Raw genomic sequence first — 17501 nt, forward strand, 5'->3', positions numbered from 1 at the left:
TGCGTTATAGGTCACAAGAAGATTTTTCTGCTTAATTTTTATCTGGATGATTACTAGACAGGTTATTCCTCTCTAAAAAAGAAAATCTTCTGTCTTTATTATCTTTTGTTATGTTTCTATGTCTAACCTAATTTAGGGTTTTTAAAAATCTATATTCCTAATCAAACCATTAATCTTTCCCAAAGGCAGACACAGAACATTCCTGTACATAAGTACAAGAAATGTAGGTAGGATCAAACAAGTCAATGAAAGCCAATTTAAGAGTCTAAGAACTCCAAAAAAACACGTTACATTTTTATTTGCAATATTTCGGATCAGATGATGCTTTTTTTTTCTTTGTTTGAAATGGTGACAAGAATTATTAGTATATAATTAAATATGTGGTTGAAAGTTAACAGGCAAGGTAATGAAACTATAAATATGATAGAAAAATATAAGGCTAAAATTAACTGCTGGCTATCATCTCTTTTATTGCAGGAAAGACACAGCACTGCTAATAATGAGAGGACGAAAAGCAAGAACAGAATATCATACATAATGCAACAGTACCTAGGCATCCTTGCTACGTGAATGAAATAATGACAAACAAGACCATTGTTAACAAACTTTTAGAGACAAACTACTGTAATGAAATTTTGAAAAACTAAAAAAACTAAAGAATAATTGTTGAAGTATATGATAAGCCCATTCAACTTCGTAGGTTGTAGAAGGAGCCGTTTACCTGATTTTTTTGGGGTTTTTTTTTATCTGAAGAAAACTTACAAGCTGGAGGAAGTAAAGAACTGAGGAGATGGCCAAAAGAGTGAACAAAAGCAATGATTTGAGAATGTTACTTCTTGTAGAAGTTAACAGATGTTACGGGCTCTGTGCTTAAGCATATTTGAGTTTAAGAATAGAAAGAATGCCACTGGTATAAATTACTCCATTAGAACTACTTTAAAGTTCATAAGGCTGAATAGGTCCTCACAGCTAGACTGGGCTCACAGTATTTAGCAACTGAGTTCTATGAGAAGAAAGTCAAGAAGGTGAAGGGGAATTACAGAAAGAGGAAAAGAGTTCACAGTTGAATGAAATAGGCCAAGATGGAAGAAGTGTAAGTAGGCAGGAAGGAATGAAGTTGAAAAACAGGACAGAAAACCAAAACTGAGTTTATTTAAAAACAAAAAAACAAAAACAACAAAACCACCCAAAACTCAAAGACACAAACAAGGAGATATAAAAAGTTAATGAGAAAGGAAAGCAAAGGAGATACTAAGAACTATTCTATATCAGTTTTAGTGAGATAGAATGCTATGACAATAGCTTATATGAAAGGTAAATGTGCAGTATTGTGTATTATTTAAGAGGTATATTTGTATGTTTTGATGACTAGTTATTTTTAGGGGTAGCTCAGCTATGTAAATGGAACATGGTTGGCAAAATTTTATTGGTAAGACTACAATTTAAACTTTATTCACTTGAAAGGTTTCATGCACTAATATGGGCTATACACTCCAGTCAATATCCAGAATTATAGATGTTAAATTAGCCACCAGAGGGCACAACCAAACACTGCATGAATGAAATTATAAACTTTGCATCATAACATCATCAGAATGGTTCTACAAAAGTGATCCAACCCTGTACACTGTTAGCAGTAGTGGCCAATAGCAGATGTTTTAGGAAGTGAGTAAGGGCAGAGAGAGAGAGGTGGTATAGAGTCAGCTGCCAGACTAAGTACAGCCAAAAAAGTTTGGAAGTTTTGGGTTTCTTTCTTTAAGCTTCAAGTAGTGTGACCTGAACCTAATTTATAAATACTTCTTATTAACACAATAAATACTCCCTATATAAGACCAAAGTAACACTCTGATCCCATAGTGACTGGCGTACTTGCACAACTACCTGCTCCTCTGTGCCAAGAACCTTAACCCCGGTCAGAAATGCAACATGTGCATTCTCAGAATCAAGTCCTAGAGCAGCACTGTAAGGATGACAATGGTCACTACTTTTTAAAATAATTTTAATATTTTTGTACAGATTTCTGTCCACAAAATGTGTAGTCAGTTTACTCTAGGTTTTTATAGAGGTAGATAGATTTTAATATATGAGCTACTTACTATCTGTATAGGAATCTGATTTTTGTTAAAAATGTAAGCCATGAAGTATTTCATAAATATGTGAATGTTTGTTCTACTAGGGATCTTAATGAGACTTTTCTTAACATCTATGCACACTATGTCAATTAGATCATCCTAATCCATTTTCTCTTTTTCCGGTACCATATGTACTTTCTGAGCTGGGTTACATGCCACAGTGGATCAGCAATTTCATATTTGAATTCCAGCCCTTGGATGAACACCAAGGCTCCTCTTCTGATAATGGAATATGACCCAATTCCACACACTTATCTCTGTGGAAATAAAGCTTCTTTCATATAGTTCTGCCTCATAAATGTGATTTATGTCCTAATGAATTCTTACTACATTTCTAGAGAGGAGAAAATGAAATAAACTATATTTAATTGAAAAAACCCAAACATATTAAGAAAAGGATAGTTCAGCTAAAGTAATCTCCTTTTTTGTTTTAAACAGAAAAAGGGAGAATGAATTTGTAAGCACTTTGATAAAGATGCAAAAGTATGTAAATCATCACCATATGGATGATGTTTTCCAATGCTGAACACAGAAATTACCCTTTGAGAACTGAGATAGCTTAGGTCATCCATCTCAGAAAGACAAGTAGGAGGGACAGCAGACAACTCTTTGTCATATTTACTTCTTCTTTAAACTCACTGAAAAATGTGGGAATTAGCAAATCTGTTAGCAAATCTGAAGAATTGTATGAACCTACAGATCACACTTCCACCTCATTTATACACTTCAAGTCACCCTTCTGCCTGCTTTTGAATTATGCCACCCTGTAGACAGTCACCAGAGTCCTAGTTGTATACATGATATTATGTATTAGACATCACAAAAATAAATTATTGATTGATTGATTGACAAAAGGCCCAGGACTGAATTTGCTACACACACTATTTTTACCAAAGTTGTCAGCAGACTTTATGTAACATTTGTGTTGGTCGTAAAATTGGCTAGCTATTCAAATTAAAATTTCATCACAAGGATTGCTTTTTAATTAATTTTTTAGATAAATGCCGGTTGTGGCTTACCTGAAAAATCCAGTGCACACACTCCTCTTTGATGTTGGCCTTTGAGCAGTGATAAACATTTCAGTGTCTGTGTGTCCCAAACATGGATAGCAGCATCTCTTCCAACCTAAATCAGAGGGTTAATTGGAATATCTGCTCATAGAAGTTCAAAGCACATCAATATCAGTAATTAGCACTATCATATCTTCAAACACTCCAGAGGTAACTACTTTTCCACTAGCCCTATTTTATCTTTTTCAAGATCTACTTTCTCTTTCAGAGAAATATCAGCAGATAGTCTCTAAAACATCAGTACTCAGTATCATACTAAGGATAGAATTTATCACAATATATGAATATATTTCAATACACTGAATATATAATATTCAGTATCAGATATCAGTATGCCCAACATAAAACAGACTTTATCTGAATAAAGCTTTTGAATGTTACTACAGTAAAAAAATACTGAGACTGACTAATGAAACCCCAAAAACTCCTAGGATGTAGATAAAATACAGCTCCTGTCTTTTACAGATGAAAGCAGAGGTTCAAAGCGAATATGAGATTGTTTGCAAGGCCACAGCATAAGATTGGCAGTTTTTCTGTTATACAGGAATGAATTAAAAATTACCTCTAATAGTTTCCAGTCCAGCACTCCCCACCAGTTTGGTAGGGACATAGGAAACAATACACAGCTTTCCCATATTTAGAGAGAAAAGCTATATTGAAGGACAAAGAGAACCACATTTTTTCTTAATTAGATATTGTAAAGGGAATTTATTTCCATGTTTTGCTATGATAACTTCTAAATACCCACCTGTCCAGTAGCAACATAGTCTTTCACTGGATGAATACTTAGGCTGAGGATGTCATCATCATGACCAAGATACAGCCTTTGAGTGTGTTGCTGCCTATTATATACAACAGCTACAGCAGCAATATGATACACTACTTCTCCAGCTTGTGTGTAGAACAAGTTATTTCGGCAGTCATAGCCTCTGTAACTGAAGTAAATACAAAACAAGTTATATTCCATTTCAAAACTATTCTGGTAATTTGTGTAACATTAACTTGAAAAGAGTACAGCTGCAGTGTCAAATTTAGTTCAAAAATATCACAGCACACAGGCAGAGAGAGACTATTCCCAACAAGAAGGGGCATTCACGAATCTCACCCCAGTTCACTTTACACCTAACTACTAAATTAGTACTGATTTCGCAGAAAGAATATATAATTTACATATAATTGTCTCCAGATGAGTTTTACAGGGATTGGATTCAAGCAGAAATCTATCAGGCATTTTTACAAATCACAGATAACATGGTCATCTTAATGGAGAGTCTTTGCTCCAGGAACCTTAAGATGTAGTGAACAGCTAGTTTAAAATGTAATTTTATAAAATGCAGTGTTGATGTATTATTTATGATATGGCTGCAGTGTTATAACCATCTCTTGTTCCTTAACAAATACAACTCAAAAAAAAGAAAATCCATGTCTGATATTCCAAAAATTACCCACAGTAATAATGGCAAACAAATTAATTGTGGATAAGCACTGAAAAATGCTTTGCTAAATGCTCTGATGAGGATTGATTAACATTGCTAGGATGTTTTAACAATGAGAAATAACAAGTATTATCTAATATGACTCTACCCATGTATAAACTGCAACTTCAAACTGTCCTCAGGCGCTCGCTCTCTTTTAAGGAAGGGCACAGAATGGTTTTTCTCTTTGCTTTGCTGTTTCAGCTGAGGTAGGTCTTCTTTGTAAACCTGAAGAATAATTGTTAAAGTTATTTGCACATCTCTAGTTTTTAAAATATTTGTCTATATGAATGAAAGTGACTTTTAAAAGCATTAAATTTAATATACATTAATGTGATATTCTGTAGTTACACACAGACTAAGTCACTGAATTGTGAGTGGCACAGAACACTAGTCTGGAGCAGCAGTAGATTCCAGTGCCATTTAGCAAAAAGGACTTTGAATATCAGCTGGAACTCTAAGTGTCTTTTAAGTTCATATGTGCTTCAGTGTACATACTTAAAGCTGAATATAACAAATTAATTCTATCTCGGGATTATGGTGAAATCTGTAGTAACCAACAGCACGTGTTTTGCCAATGTGTCCAGAATCCCAAAGTAGAATCACAGCTCCATAAATACACAAAAGACACAACATTTAAATCTTTCAGAAATGCTGAAACTCTGTGAAGCTGCTAAAGATCTCTGAAGCATCTACAAAGCTATGGCACCAAACAAAGCTGTGGCTGCCTGTGATTGCAAAAAATGGAATACTGGATTTTTACATGAAAGCTGTTAATATCCTGAGTGTTCTCATCCATTTACTCTGGCTCCTCAGTGAATGCTACCAATGAAACAGAATATAGGATCATCACTTTCTAACACATCTCAAAATCTAGAATCTTCTATACTGCTTCATCTACAACATGAAAAAAACCCCAACCCAATTCTCAAAATAAGATTAATGTTTCTGTTGCCATGTGCTTTTTTAAAATTATTTCCTTTAACAAAATGTAAAGTGCAGCTTATGCTTGGGGTTGTCTCACACTTCCTAGATAATATTCTATTTTAAGTTGCTTCTAGCTTTTTCATGCATTAACCTGCCCAGAATATCACTGTTTAACTGCCTACAACTATTTTTTCACTTTTAGTTTTTAAACCCAGACGTCCTTTTTGATACACAGACAGCGTGGAGGAGTATGCTGTCTGATTTGAATACAGATGGAAAAATCAGGAGGAGGAGGGAAGAGGAAGATGGGACAAGCATTCCAGTGAGACTTGAAGTAGAAGAGAGAGGAGGAAGAAAAACTGACAAAACCAGTTTCATTTGGCAAACAGAATCACTCTGCAATAAAGAGGTAAAGTAAGCTGTTGTCAGAAGGACCTGTGTAATTTATTGCAGAGTCTAGAAAGTGAGGTGAAAAGACAAAGGATGGTCCTTGGCTAAAGCATGGAACGTTAGAGGTGATCCTTCTACGTTCTAGGAAGCAGCTCCACGTCAGCCATTAAATCACTCAAACCAACTTGAACCAAGCTTATTGTGTATTTTTCCTGCTTGGTAAAAGATTCCAGTTCTGGTCTGAGGAGATTCTGACCTCCCACCATTGCAACCGATAAGGTAACAGGACAAGGTGACAAGTAATAGCCTATTCACAATGACAACAGCTCTTGCAACTCAGGTCCCAAAACAGAAGCGTAAGACAGGAGACAGGTAGCAGAATTTGATGTTATTGTTTCCTTTCCTTCAAAACAAGGATAACAGCACCCTTTCACATCACAGACTGTTATGGAGATCAGTCCTTCTAAGCACTCAGTGTCATGAATGGAATGCAAAGAACCAAAATATAGGTAATTCTGCCTTCAGAGACGTGTTCGAGCAACATGCAGTAAAGGCAGCCATGAAATAGCCTGATGAATGAAACAGGACTGAATCTTTTCTTGTCAGGTAAGAACTAAATATCTCATACACCAGATGAAGTATAAGTCCCGCAGAAATGTGTAATCATAATCCATGAACTTAAAAAGGGTAAACCTATGTATTATTACAGCATTTTCTAAACTTCATGTAAATTTGTGAGCTGAATAATGCCTTCTAATACAGTAGTGTGGGTGCAAATTGTTACGATGCAGGTTGGGTGAAACCATACATCAAGGAGTGGTGAGGTAAAACTGCTTTGTAAAAGAAGAGGAGGCCAGAGCTGAGCATAACAAGGCCAGCCAAGGGAGTGCCCCACAGAGAGGGGTGCAGACCCACAGTGAACAAGTGACATGAGCACAGCAGATTTGGTGACTGAAACCAAGTTTAGGCAAGAGTCCTGGTCACCTGGCAGGCCCAAAGTGACAAAGCATAAATCAACACTGAAAGAGCAGGTCAAAAGTGGAATGGCATACTACTATTCCTAGGAAAAAAAAAATCAATGCAGTAAAGCATACTTATTTGATTTGCTTTCTTCTTACATGGAAGCAATCTATCTTAATTTACCTCAGAACACAGCTGCACTGAAAACAGAAAAAAAATTAAGAGTATTAAGTGATTATTACAGACCAATTTTATTTGTTTCCCATAAACAAGGGCGATTTTAATTCTCGGACATTGTTGTCCCTGGCAATAAAAAAAGAATGTGTCACAAATAAATGTATTATGTAGGCTTTACACTCATTGAGAGTATTCTGCTTTGAATATGCATAAGTTGTACAAAACCTCTAGGATTCTAAATTTAATAGGACTGAAAATTCTCTAACAGCTATCATGAGAATGAGCTCTCATATCTAAATTTGTGCTTTTTAAGATATAGTCTTTATTCTAACATACAATGATACATACAGCAATGCTTTTTCTCTAAACCATTTTAAATTCTCATCTCCAGCTAAAGTAAACTCTGGTTTTATGTATATTGGTTGCAAAAACAGCTGAATACTGTCAAAACAATCTTCCTAGAGTAGACTGATGAAGTAGCTGCAAACTTCTTTTGTTATCTTTACTGAATAGTCACAATAAATTGTCAGGTAATTAGCATAGTGTATTAATTTTTACCCACCTGGCGATCATAGTTGATTTGAGCTTCCTGCTCAATGTCAGAATCTAACTCTGGCACATCAGATAAATCTGAATCTGATTCTTCACTGTAGGAATCAACGCCACCCTCTGCATAAAAAAAAATTTAAAAAACCAAAATCAATATATAACACATCTAATCACGAGAAAATAGCATGTGATGTTTGTATATAATTTAGACTACATGCAAAGCAGTATTCAAAAACTTTGGAAGCTTAAGAAGCTTGTAAAAATCATGTGGGCTGACTGAATGTGTCAGGTTTTGTTTCTTTTTCTCCTGTTTCAATGCCTGGGGCAGGAGGGTAGCAGAGGGAAGGAGAATAACCAAGTAGTTACTAGTACATTTCCATCATATGAGAGAATACTGTTTTCTTAACAGGCTTTGGAGTGAACACATACAGAAATAGTAAATAAAAACCTCCCATATGATCACTGTGTTTATAAAGATTTGCTATAATAGGTATTTTAACAAACTGCAGGTACGGAGTGAATTTTTGCCCTTTTGCTGAAGGGAATCCAATTCTCAGCAGATACCACCATGTAGTTCATATGGCTTTTGTAATGTATTGTAAGTATCACGGAAATTGCAAGAAAAAAATATCTAAAAACCAGCTATCACATATATATATATGTGAATTTGCATTGGAAAGAGAAAGAAACTATTCAACACGTGTAGTCAGGCTTCTAAATGGAAGTTAGATGACTGATTTTGAAATTTTAATTTGATCTAGTAATCTCCCTCTAAATGTCTTTTTCACATGCTTTGACAAATTCTACTCAGGTGCTCCTAAACATACGATATAGCAGATTGCAGAAGAGTTTCTAATGTACCTTGTCCAAAATAAATGGTTGTCTACGAAACGTAAAATGTCACAGATATGCTGAGTATATGTACTTCCAGGCAATTATAATAAAAATATTTTCTATTAATTCAATAAAAACTTCTTCAACAGTACTGCATTCTCTGTTGATTTTATTTAATAAATAATTAAGAAAAGAACATTTTTTACCTTGTGGAGATGTTTCAAGGATGCCATTTGTTATCCCTTCTGGAATAAATCGCCACTGAAAAACAGAGTGATCAGCACCTCCTGTACTTAAGACCCACTGAAAATCATGGGACCAACGGACATTGGTTACATGTGCTGAATGGCCAACGTATTTTCTAAATTTAGCTCCTAAAAAGACACCCAAAACCAGGACTGTTAGTATATAAGAAGAAAGAAAAAAATTAACATTGTAACTAATAAAGTTAGACTTTTAATGGAAACACTTATGAAAACTGAAAACAAAAAATACATAAATGTCTCTTGATAGTCTGATATTACTATTAATTCTAAAATAAAATCAAATGGCATAAAATAATATGAACAACATATTCACTTCAGTTTTCTGAAAAGCACTTAAATCTTGACAGGAAGTACCAGACACACACAGAGTTTTCATTTTCACCTTTATGGCCATTACTGCTAATGCGAACCATACACATGTACCGTGTATTGTACTATACACGTAAATTCAAATTCACTATCAGAAAACACACCGATACGATATCAAATTAAACACTGAAGATCACGGAAAGCCAAAACATTTTGTTTAGTTTTGTTTGCTTTTTGCATGGTACAGTACAAATATTGAGGAAACAATCTGTGTTAAAAGCCTACTGCAGACAGGAAGCCAATAGTTCACACAGAGCTACACTGAGCTAACATACGGAGCTCATATAATATACCATATATAACATAATATACGGAGCTAACACACAGTGAAACTCTACTGAAGTTTCTGAAATTGTCACTGGCATATATTGGGACACATTATAGTACTGCATCTGGTGGTGATACAATTTTGAAGAGACGTAAAGTTTTAATGAATTAGTTTCTGAAAATGTAATATCAGAATGGTTAGAGTGGGAAGGGACCTCAAAGATCATCTAGTTCCAACCCCCTACTATACATTCTCAACAGTTCTAAAAAACAAGTACCTATACATTGGCAGGAAGTTGCTAGACACATAGAAGGTTACAGTCTCATCTCTGACTGTTAATATAAACTGAGCACACACTAATCTGAATTATACACAAGAATCAGAAGCCACCATTAGAAAATCTACTGATATGGTATCAAGATAAATATTGCATTCTTCAGAAATACAAAATACTATCTTACCTTTCTTTAGGCATGGAAATCTGAATAATTTAACCAGTCCAAAATCATCTCCAGTCACGAGCACTGAGCTGTTGTAATTCCCGTCCACAGAGTTGACATCTGTAATGTCTGTATATTTTGGCCAAATTCCATTCACTTCTGATCCTATCACACAGGTCCATGAGGTCCAGTGAATTCCTTTGATCTCATCTTTGCTAGTTAGATGCTTCCCAGCTGAAAATATGCAAATGAATAATCTGTTTAATAATTTGTTTTTCAATGAACTCCATTTCTTTTCATCACATTTATATTTGTATTCTTTTTGGAATTAGTCTTTTAACCTCAATAAATTATAAAGATTCAAACTTCTCTTTAAATTAGTATAATCTCACATTTTTGATATTTGACACATCACACATTTTACAAGTTCTAATGCAGCTGCACGTAGACATGCTAGAAACACACAGAAGTGGAAAAGTGTTAGATATTCATGTAAGTTCCAGTCAAGAAACTCTGCTTGCAGATGTACTATTTAGATCACATTTTTGTTCTTTTCAAATCAACACTGGAGTTTACTTTTTCACAACATGAGCCTTGTAAACTTACATGGCATCTTGTAGAACAGTCTTTCTCCTGCACCATCATTGGTTTGCAAGAATTTACTATCCACAGACCAGTCAATATGAGTAATAAAACTAGAAGATTTGTTGCACTCTCCTATTTTTTTGTACCGCTGCGCAACTGCATAGATATCCACTGGGCCATCATTAGAACCCACAGCAAGGTAGGATCCATCCGGTGAAAATTTCATTTCATGAATTACTTCTTTTCGGTCTTTAATATGAACTACCTCTGTCATGTCTCTGCAAGAGCCAATAGTGAAATTATGAACTGTAAACTTGTGAACATGCGATCCACAAATACTTAAGACAAATATGAAGACAGATACACTGAATAATTTATACAACAAAAAGTAGATTTCACACAAGAAAAACCCCAAACAAAAACAAACCTTTTTTTTGAGAGGTTCCTATTCCTTTCATTGGTTATAAGCATACATTTCAAGCAAAAGTTAGAAACAACTTTACCTGTCAATGCTACTCTTCATTCTATTCACCTAATGTCAGCTGTAAAACAGTTAGATGTCTAGTCAACACTAGTCAAGTCTTAATGGTTTTTTTAACATAGACAATGGAAAAAGATTTCAATATATGGAGTGATCACCCTGTCTCTCACTAGTCCACATTGAAATGTCCTTTGGTAGATAACCATTTCTCTATATAGACTCTTCTGGGGAGCCAGGCAAACAGTTTAGGTTAGAGGCTAACAGTTAGACCGGTAAAGGCAGATATAATTAATCCCACATGCCATGACCTGCTAGCTACAGCTTTGGAGGTTTCAGTACCACCACCACCATCACCCACCAGTGGAAAAAAACAGCAGTGACAATACCTTGCATGTGTGTTTGGAAAAAAATCAAGACAGCTATACTGTTTAGTTTTTTAAAAAATGTTCAATTATTCTCTGACCAAATTACATTTGATATAAACTCCTTTACTGTCCAATCAAGGAACCAAAATCTGCAATGCTAGTGAATGTAGGCAAACTTTTTGCAAGTAGGTTTCCCCAAATTCTTTGGCTATGAGGAAAGAATTAAAACTAAATTTAAAAAATCTTCTCCTGAGTTGGCTGAACAATAAGCCAAGTCTCAATGCCATTAATTTTGTATTTACAAAGACAATCCGCACCAGCTAATATATATCTGAGCTATAAGAAAATTTTGTGAGGAATAATCTTCTGCAGGTGTCATGCTTCTGTTACTCTCCATTTTAAGCATTTAAAACATTTTTCCTGATTTATGCTTTAATTACTTACTGCTAGTAGCATCAAATTTATTAAAAGACTCAAATTTCATTAAAAACCAATCAATCTTGTTAATATATCTTAAAAATGCTTTATCTTAAAAATCCTGATATGTAGTATTGTTAAAAGCAGAGTCCTGAAAGGAAAATAATCTGTAACTGAAGACAGAGATTTCTGGGAGATGCTGATATGAATCGACTGGTTAATATTACAGACGAACAAGATATTAGAAAAATTATCAAAATAAATTTGTTAGACACTTCTTTCAAAATGGTGAAACTCCAAAATGTCAATACCAGTAGAAATTTTGTTGGGAAAGATCTTATTTATTCATAGCCATTTTTTTCCTTGAAAAAGCATTTTTGGGAAAAAAACCAACCAACATTCTTAGCTCTGCCTTATTACTGAACACTGGTAACAACTATTCCATAGTGGTAAATACTGCTACCAAAAAGAGCAGCTAGTTATCTGGAGCATTAATAGATTCAGATGCTTCACGGGCAAGAAGGAAGAGAACAAAGATTCATGTTGCCAAGTACACGATTTTAAAAAATGCCAACAGAACACATTGCTATCACCCAGTTTTCCTGGATCATGGGCTGCAGATTCGTTACCCTGTCAGAAGATCTGCCACAGAAAAGGGACAGATGGAGAACTAATTGCATTTAAGGCCTTACACAGCAGAGTTGCCACTCATTAAGCAATAATGCTGGGTTTGTCTTCACCAACTGAATCTTGAAAAATGTGAGGTAACAGCCAAATTAGCAGACAAGATTACTGCGAGACAAAGAAGATTAACTTCTTTAGAAAAATATTGGTCTTTGAAAAGGATTTTAAATTAATATGAACAGATCACTTAAGTTTTGTGAAAGTCATTAAAGCAGTACATTACATGAGTTTTCACAGATCCTCCATCAATTACAGGCTTTTTCCTCCTGTCAGCTAGCAATTCAAAGTATTTTAAATGTAGTAACGTTACGGAAGTGGTAAACTCTTCCAAGTATCAATTAAAATAGCTTATGTGTTTGGCTATTTCACTCTATGGCAAATTTTATGTTTCACCTGCTTTTGTGTGTCTTCCATAATAGTATTCCACACAGAAAAATGCCTAATGCATCTGATGCATTCATGCCAAAAAGGGCTTGTCATCCAATACGAAAAGCAGAATTCAGTTATATCTTGCAAATTCTTAAAAATGTCTTTCCATTATGGATTATTTTGAATGGTATCTATTCTGGTATATGGCAGGGAATGTACCAGATGTTCAAGGAGATCCCTCTCAAAACAATGTTGTTATCTCTGTTATGCATACTTTTCACAAAATATCTGTGTAATATCAGAATAAATAAAGAAAAAACCCCAAACTTTAAAATCTTAAATTTTAACAACATTATTACAAGAGCTAATATTTTGAATTAAATAAAGTATAATTGCCAAGCTACCACCTTTTAAAACACCAAGTGATACTATGGAAGCTTACAGTCAATTTTTACTCTCTGTTTCTGATAAAATACCCAATTATTTTTATCTTTTTATAGGAATAAAAGACTTCATGATACAGTCTTGAATTACTCAGGGGAAAAAAAACTAATAAAGTGAGAAACTAATGTAAGATTCTCTCACCGTACTCGAAGAACAATGAAGGAGCCATCCTTCATCCCAAGTGCTAACTGTGACCCATCAGGACTGAAAGACACACTCCGCACCGCTTCTTCCATATTACAACGAGCTATCAAGGCATGGTCAGCGAGACTCCACAAACTGCATCAAAGGAAATTGAAAGCAAGTAGGAGACTTTTCTTGACAGCACAATATTACAATATCATCAAGAGTAAAAACAAAAAGTCAATCAGTAAAGGTCCATTTGCATGCACACCTTATATTAAGATTTTAAAATGTGTTGAGTTCCTTTCCAATCATGGAATGAAGGTAATTTCACTGACATGTGCGTACAGTTTTACCATAATGTATTGTTTAAAAAAAACCACCTGCTTATCAGTCTAAAAGAAGAGAAAGAGAGGGTACAATGACTGCCTGACTCAATATATGGATGCCAAATTTTCTGATAGTGGCACTGAATGTCTTGGAAAATAAAATCAAATTAAGCTTTCAGACACCTTCAAGTGAAGTTCCAGGTTCAAATTTCTTTCAAAATAAAGGAGTATTTACTGTTCCCAGTTCTACCAGGGATGGCACCTCAAACCTGAACACATATCTGTGATAGCAGAAGAGAAAACAGGGTGAAGCTAGATGACATAATTATTTGGTGTTATCTCCAGACTTTACTTACCTGATGTAACAGAACTCCAACAGATAAATAATAATTTTTAAAAAAGAAGCAGTTTACATAGACAGAGAGGTTCAATGCAGATCAGACTGAAATTTTCACTGAAAGTGAAAGCAACTCTCAGAGAGCATAAATATTCCAACCACAGGGAAAATTTTATTGTCATAACCCTAAATGAACTAGTAGACAAAACTGCATGCTGATTTGCTCATTTACATTATTTTTTAAAAAAAGAATCAATCAATAAATTATGCCACAAGATGGAGAAAAGCAAATAATGTACCTATATTTTTAAGAAGAAAGCTGGTTATTCAGGGCTCAGTAGTATGCAAGATTTAGAACAAAAATAATGAAAAGAATAATTACAAGTATGGAAGAAAATGCATAAGAGACTTCTTGGGGTAGAAAAATTCATTCAACAATACCCATATCTTTATTTTGAGGACAGCACCATAAATATAATGCATTTGAAAAGTTTTATATAATACTCAGTAAAATTTCTGAATAGTGGCATATGTGATTATTGGCTAAACTCAAGAAAATTTATACAAGAACCGTAATGTGATATTGGATGAAATTTTATAGCAAGCTTTACCGACAGAAACAGTTCAGGTGGATGGAAGATACTAATGAGATTTCTAAGTATGAGCTTTGCAACAGTAACAATATTTTCACTAAAGACACATGCACAAGATATGAGAGTACTAATAAAATTTGCTATGGACAGTAAGCTGGGAGGCACTGTGAACACCAAGATGGATAAAACATATTGGAAGAAACAGAAGTTTCTTGATGAAGAAACAAATAGACATGGAATGAAATTAACCAAAGCCTGTATTTTCAGAACCTCATGTCTAGCTTTCTGTAAGCTTGAAACACAAGTGGAATCAGCAAAAAGGAGTAAGATCTCACACTATTTTTCAATTATAGAATGACTATGATCCATGTATGAGTTCCAGACAGGAAAAAGGAAATGTGATCCTAAAATATTTCCTGGGTGCCGTTCCAGGAGCTACCCAAAAACAATAACACATAAGACATAGTGACCTCGTATGGCATGTTCTTTGTGAATTATCTCCAGAAATTGGAATAAAAGCAGGAACAGATGCAGTGGAGGCTTATTAGGATTATTAAGATAATGAAGATTGTATCACATTAAAGGAGACTAAATGTGTTTAACTTTTATACCTTAGTGAAACAAAGGCTGGGAAGGGATAATATTGCTTCCAAAAATACATCAGTAGGATAAACGTCAAAGGAGAAACAGTTATGTCGAAGGACCATGTTGGCACTAGAACAAATAGCATAGACAGAACATGAATATGGCCGGAAAAGAAGGAAGTTTGATCAGTCCAGCAGTAACATCTACATACAGCCTTAGAGTAAGAGTAACAAGAGGAAAAAAAAAAGGGGGCGAAAAAAAAGGAAAAAAAAAGGAAAAAAAAGAAAAAAAAAGAAAAAAAAGAAAAAAGAAGAAAAAAGAAGAAAAGAGTTTGATAAATTTAGTAAAAGGATTATAGAATTTGACTGTCTGCATTGAGAAAGATAATCTATGACCTGAGCATTTCTTTTCAAGCAGAAGCCCTTTGGGCCTTGTCAGGTTAATGTTATTAGGATCAGTCTAGAATCAACAACCCTGAATGATACTGGTTTCCTCTTAGGCTGAGAGAATTCAAGGATGAGGAAGAACTCAGAAAGGCTTCTCTGTGGAAAAAAGCGGCAAATATAATTTTCTGGTGAAAAAAGAAAGGATGTGGGATGCTAAAACTGTTTTCAAAGACAAAACAGAAGTAGGATCAGATGCAAGAATCTTAGCAGCTTTGCTAGGGAGAAGCTACGAGCCCAAAACAATAAGGAACAAAACAGAAAGGATTTGGAAAGATTTCAAAGGAAATGCCAGGATAAAATTTGTTTCCAAATGGTTGTTTCCACATGAATCAATACATTAGAAGCGTAATTGCAATACATGGCAGCACAAGCAAAATAACTCAATTTTCTTAAAAAAACCAAAACAAGACCAAAAACCCAAAACCAAACCCACAAACAAACAAAAAACCCAAACAAAACCCACCACCACCACCACCAAAAAAAATCCACTTTGCAAATTAATGGAAAGGTGATTCCTAATACGAGCTTTTTAATTTTATAAGAGAAAAAAAAACAAAACCACAACATTTTGCACACACAACTGACAAAATAAAAGTCTGGCTTTGCTTATGAAAATAGAAAAAGTATCTTCTCCGGCAAAATACTTCTGCACATTGTTTTTGGAAAAGCCAGATTAATAAACTATTTCCATATAAAAAGTATATGTATTTTCAAATAAGGCAAAAACGTGTTTCTACCATTCTTTGGTGAATTTCTTATGCCTTTGTTTAAATGACTGAGTTTAAAACACTCAAATAGGCTCATGAAACATTATTTTGTTAGTTAATATTCCAGTCTTTTCTGTCATATACCTGACAGGTGAGTGTATTTATTGGAGCACATACTGATTACTGCCTCCTAAGAGACTTACTAGCAACCACTTCATTTGCAGAAAAAGCCATAGCTGATGACAGAAGCTTTACTGTTGCTTTGTTTCATTCAACTGGTAGAAAAACACTCCACACAAAAAATTAGATATATAAATATTCAAATAGATTCATATAAAGACCAGTTTCTAATATATCGTTTTATAATTGCTGGAATACAGAAAGAGATCTTTCAAGAAGACAGACAGTGTAGGGGAGATGTTCTGCCAGAACCGCAGTTACTCGTGGTCCTGCAGCTAGATGTTGTAACTCTACATTACAGAAAGACATGTGAGGTGTATTGAACAAATGTAATAAATAGTTCTGTATGCCTCAGCATTCAGATGAGAATGATGTTTTTTTCCTGTTTCTGTTGTAAGAGACGTGAAGCAGGCAGCTTCCTAGCTGATATACTTTTGAACTTCAAAATGTTGGAAACCTACCTTTGGTTACAGCCTTCCCTCAATCATGCTAGGGAAAACCTAGAGTGATTCCCCTTAACTCTACAGAGGTCCTTTTCATTTAGACATGAGACTATAATCTGGCACACTAAATACTTTTACTCATAAAACAATTTAGATTTATACTATATAGCCACTCTTTTTAAAATAATGTAATAATCACATACTAAGAAAAATTACACTACGAACAGCTATATAGAAAACATTCCCGTAAATGCAATTCTACTATTGAAAAAAAATAAAGAAAATTATTTTGTGTGCTTTATCTTAACAAATATGTTTATATATTTCACTAGAACTCCACACATGAAGCATTAGCATGTAAAAAAATAGCACTGTGCCTAAACAGCTAAGTGGATGTGTGATGTAGTGCAGTAAAATACCTGTAACGTTAAGAAACACACATTTTATGGAACGGCAATGTTCAAAGGCATCAGTAACATACTAATAACTCTAATATTATAATAATCATAAGATCACCACTAACTAAGGCACAAAGAGCATGCTGGCACAGTCTTTC

General features: G+C 34.5%; 1 protein-coding gene across 1 annotated transcript in view; it reads right to left on the bottom strand.

The window, feature by feature from the left end:
• Window positions 1-17501, bottom strand: part of EML6 (echinoderm microtubule associated protein like 6) — an 80859-nt gene that overhangs the window by 43302 nt on the left and 20056 nt on the right. The window contains exons 8-15 of the mRNA XM_010181141.1: window positions 13344-13481; window positions 10464-10720; window positions 9879-10091; window positions 8721-8888; window positions 7694-7800; window positions 4787-4905; window positions 3951-4137; window positions 3152-3257 (exon numbers count right to left, since the gene is read on the bottom strand). Of these exons, the coding sequence (XP_010179443.1) occupies window positions 3152-3257; window positions 3951-4137; window positions 4787-4905; window positions 7694-7800; window positions 8721-8888; window positions 9879-10091; window positions 10464-10720; window positions 13344-13481 (1295 nt within the window). The remainder of the gene's footprint in view (window positions 1-3151; window positions 3258-3950; window positions 4138-4786; window positions 4906-7693; window positions 7801-8720; window positions 8889-9878; window positions 10092-10463; window positions 10721-13343; window positions 13482-17501) is intronic.

Source organism: Mesitornis unicolor, unplaced genomic scaffold (assembly GCF_000695765.1).
Source record: "Mesitornis unicolor isolate BGI_N332 unplaced genomic scaffold, ASM69576v1 scaffold39493, whole genome shotgun sequence".
Taxonomy (NCBI): domain Eukaryota; kingdom Metazoa; phylum Chordata; class Aves; order Mesitornithiformes; family Mesitornithidae; genus Mesitornis; species Mesitornis unicolor.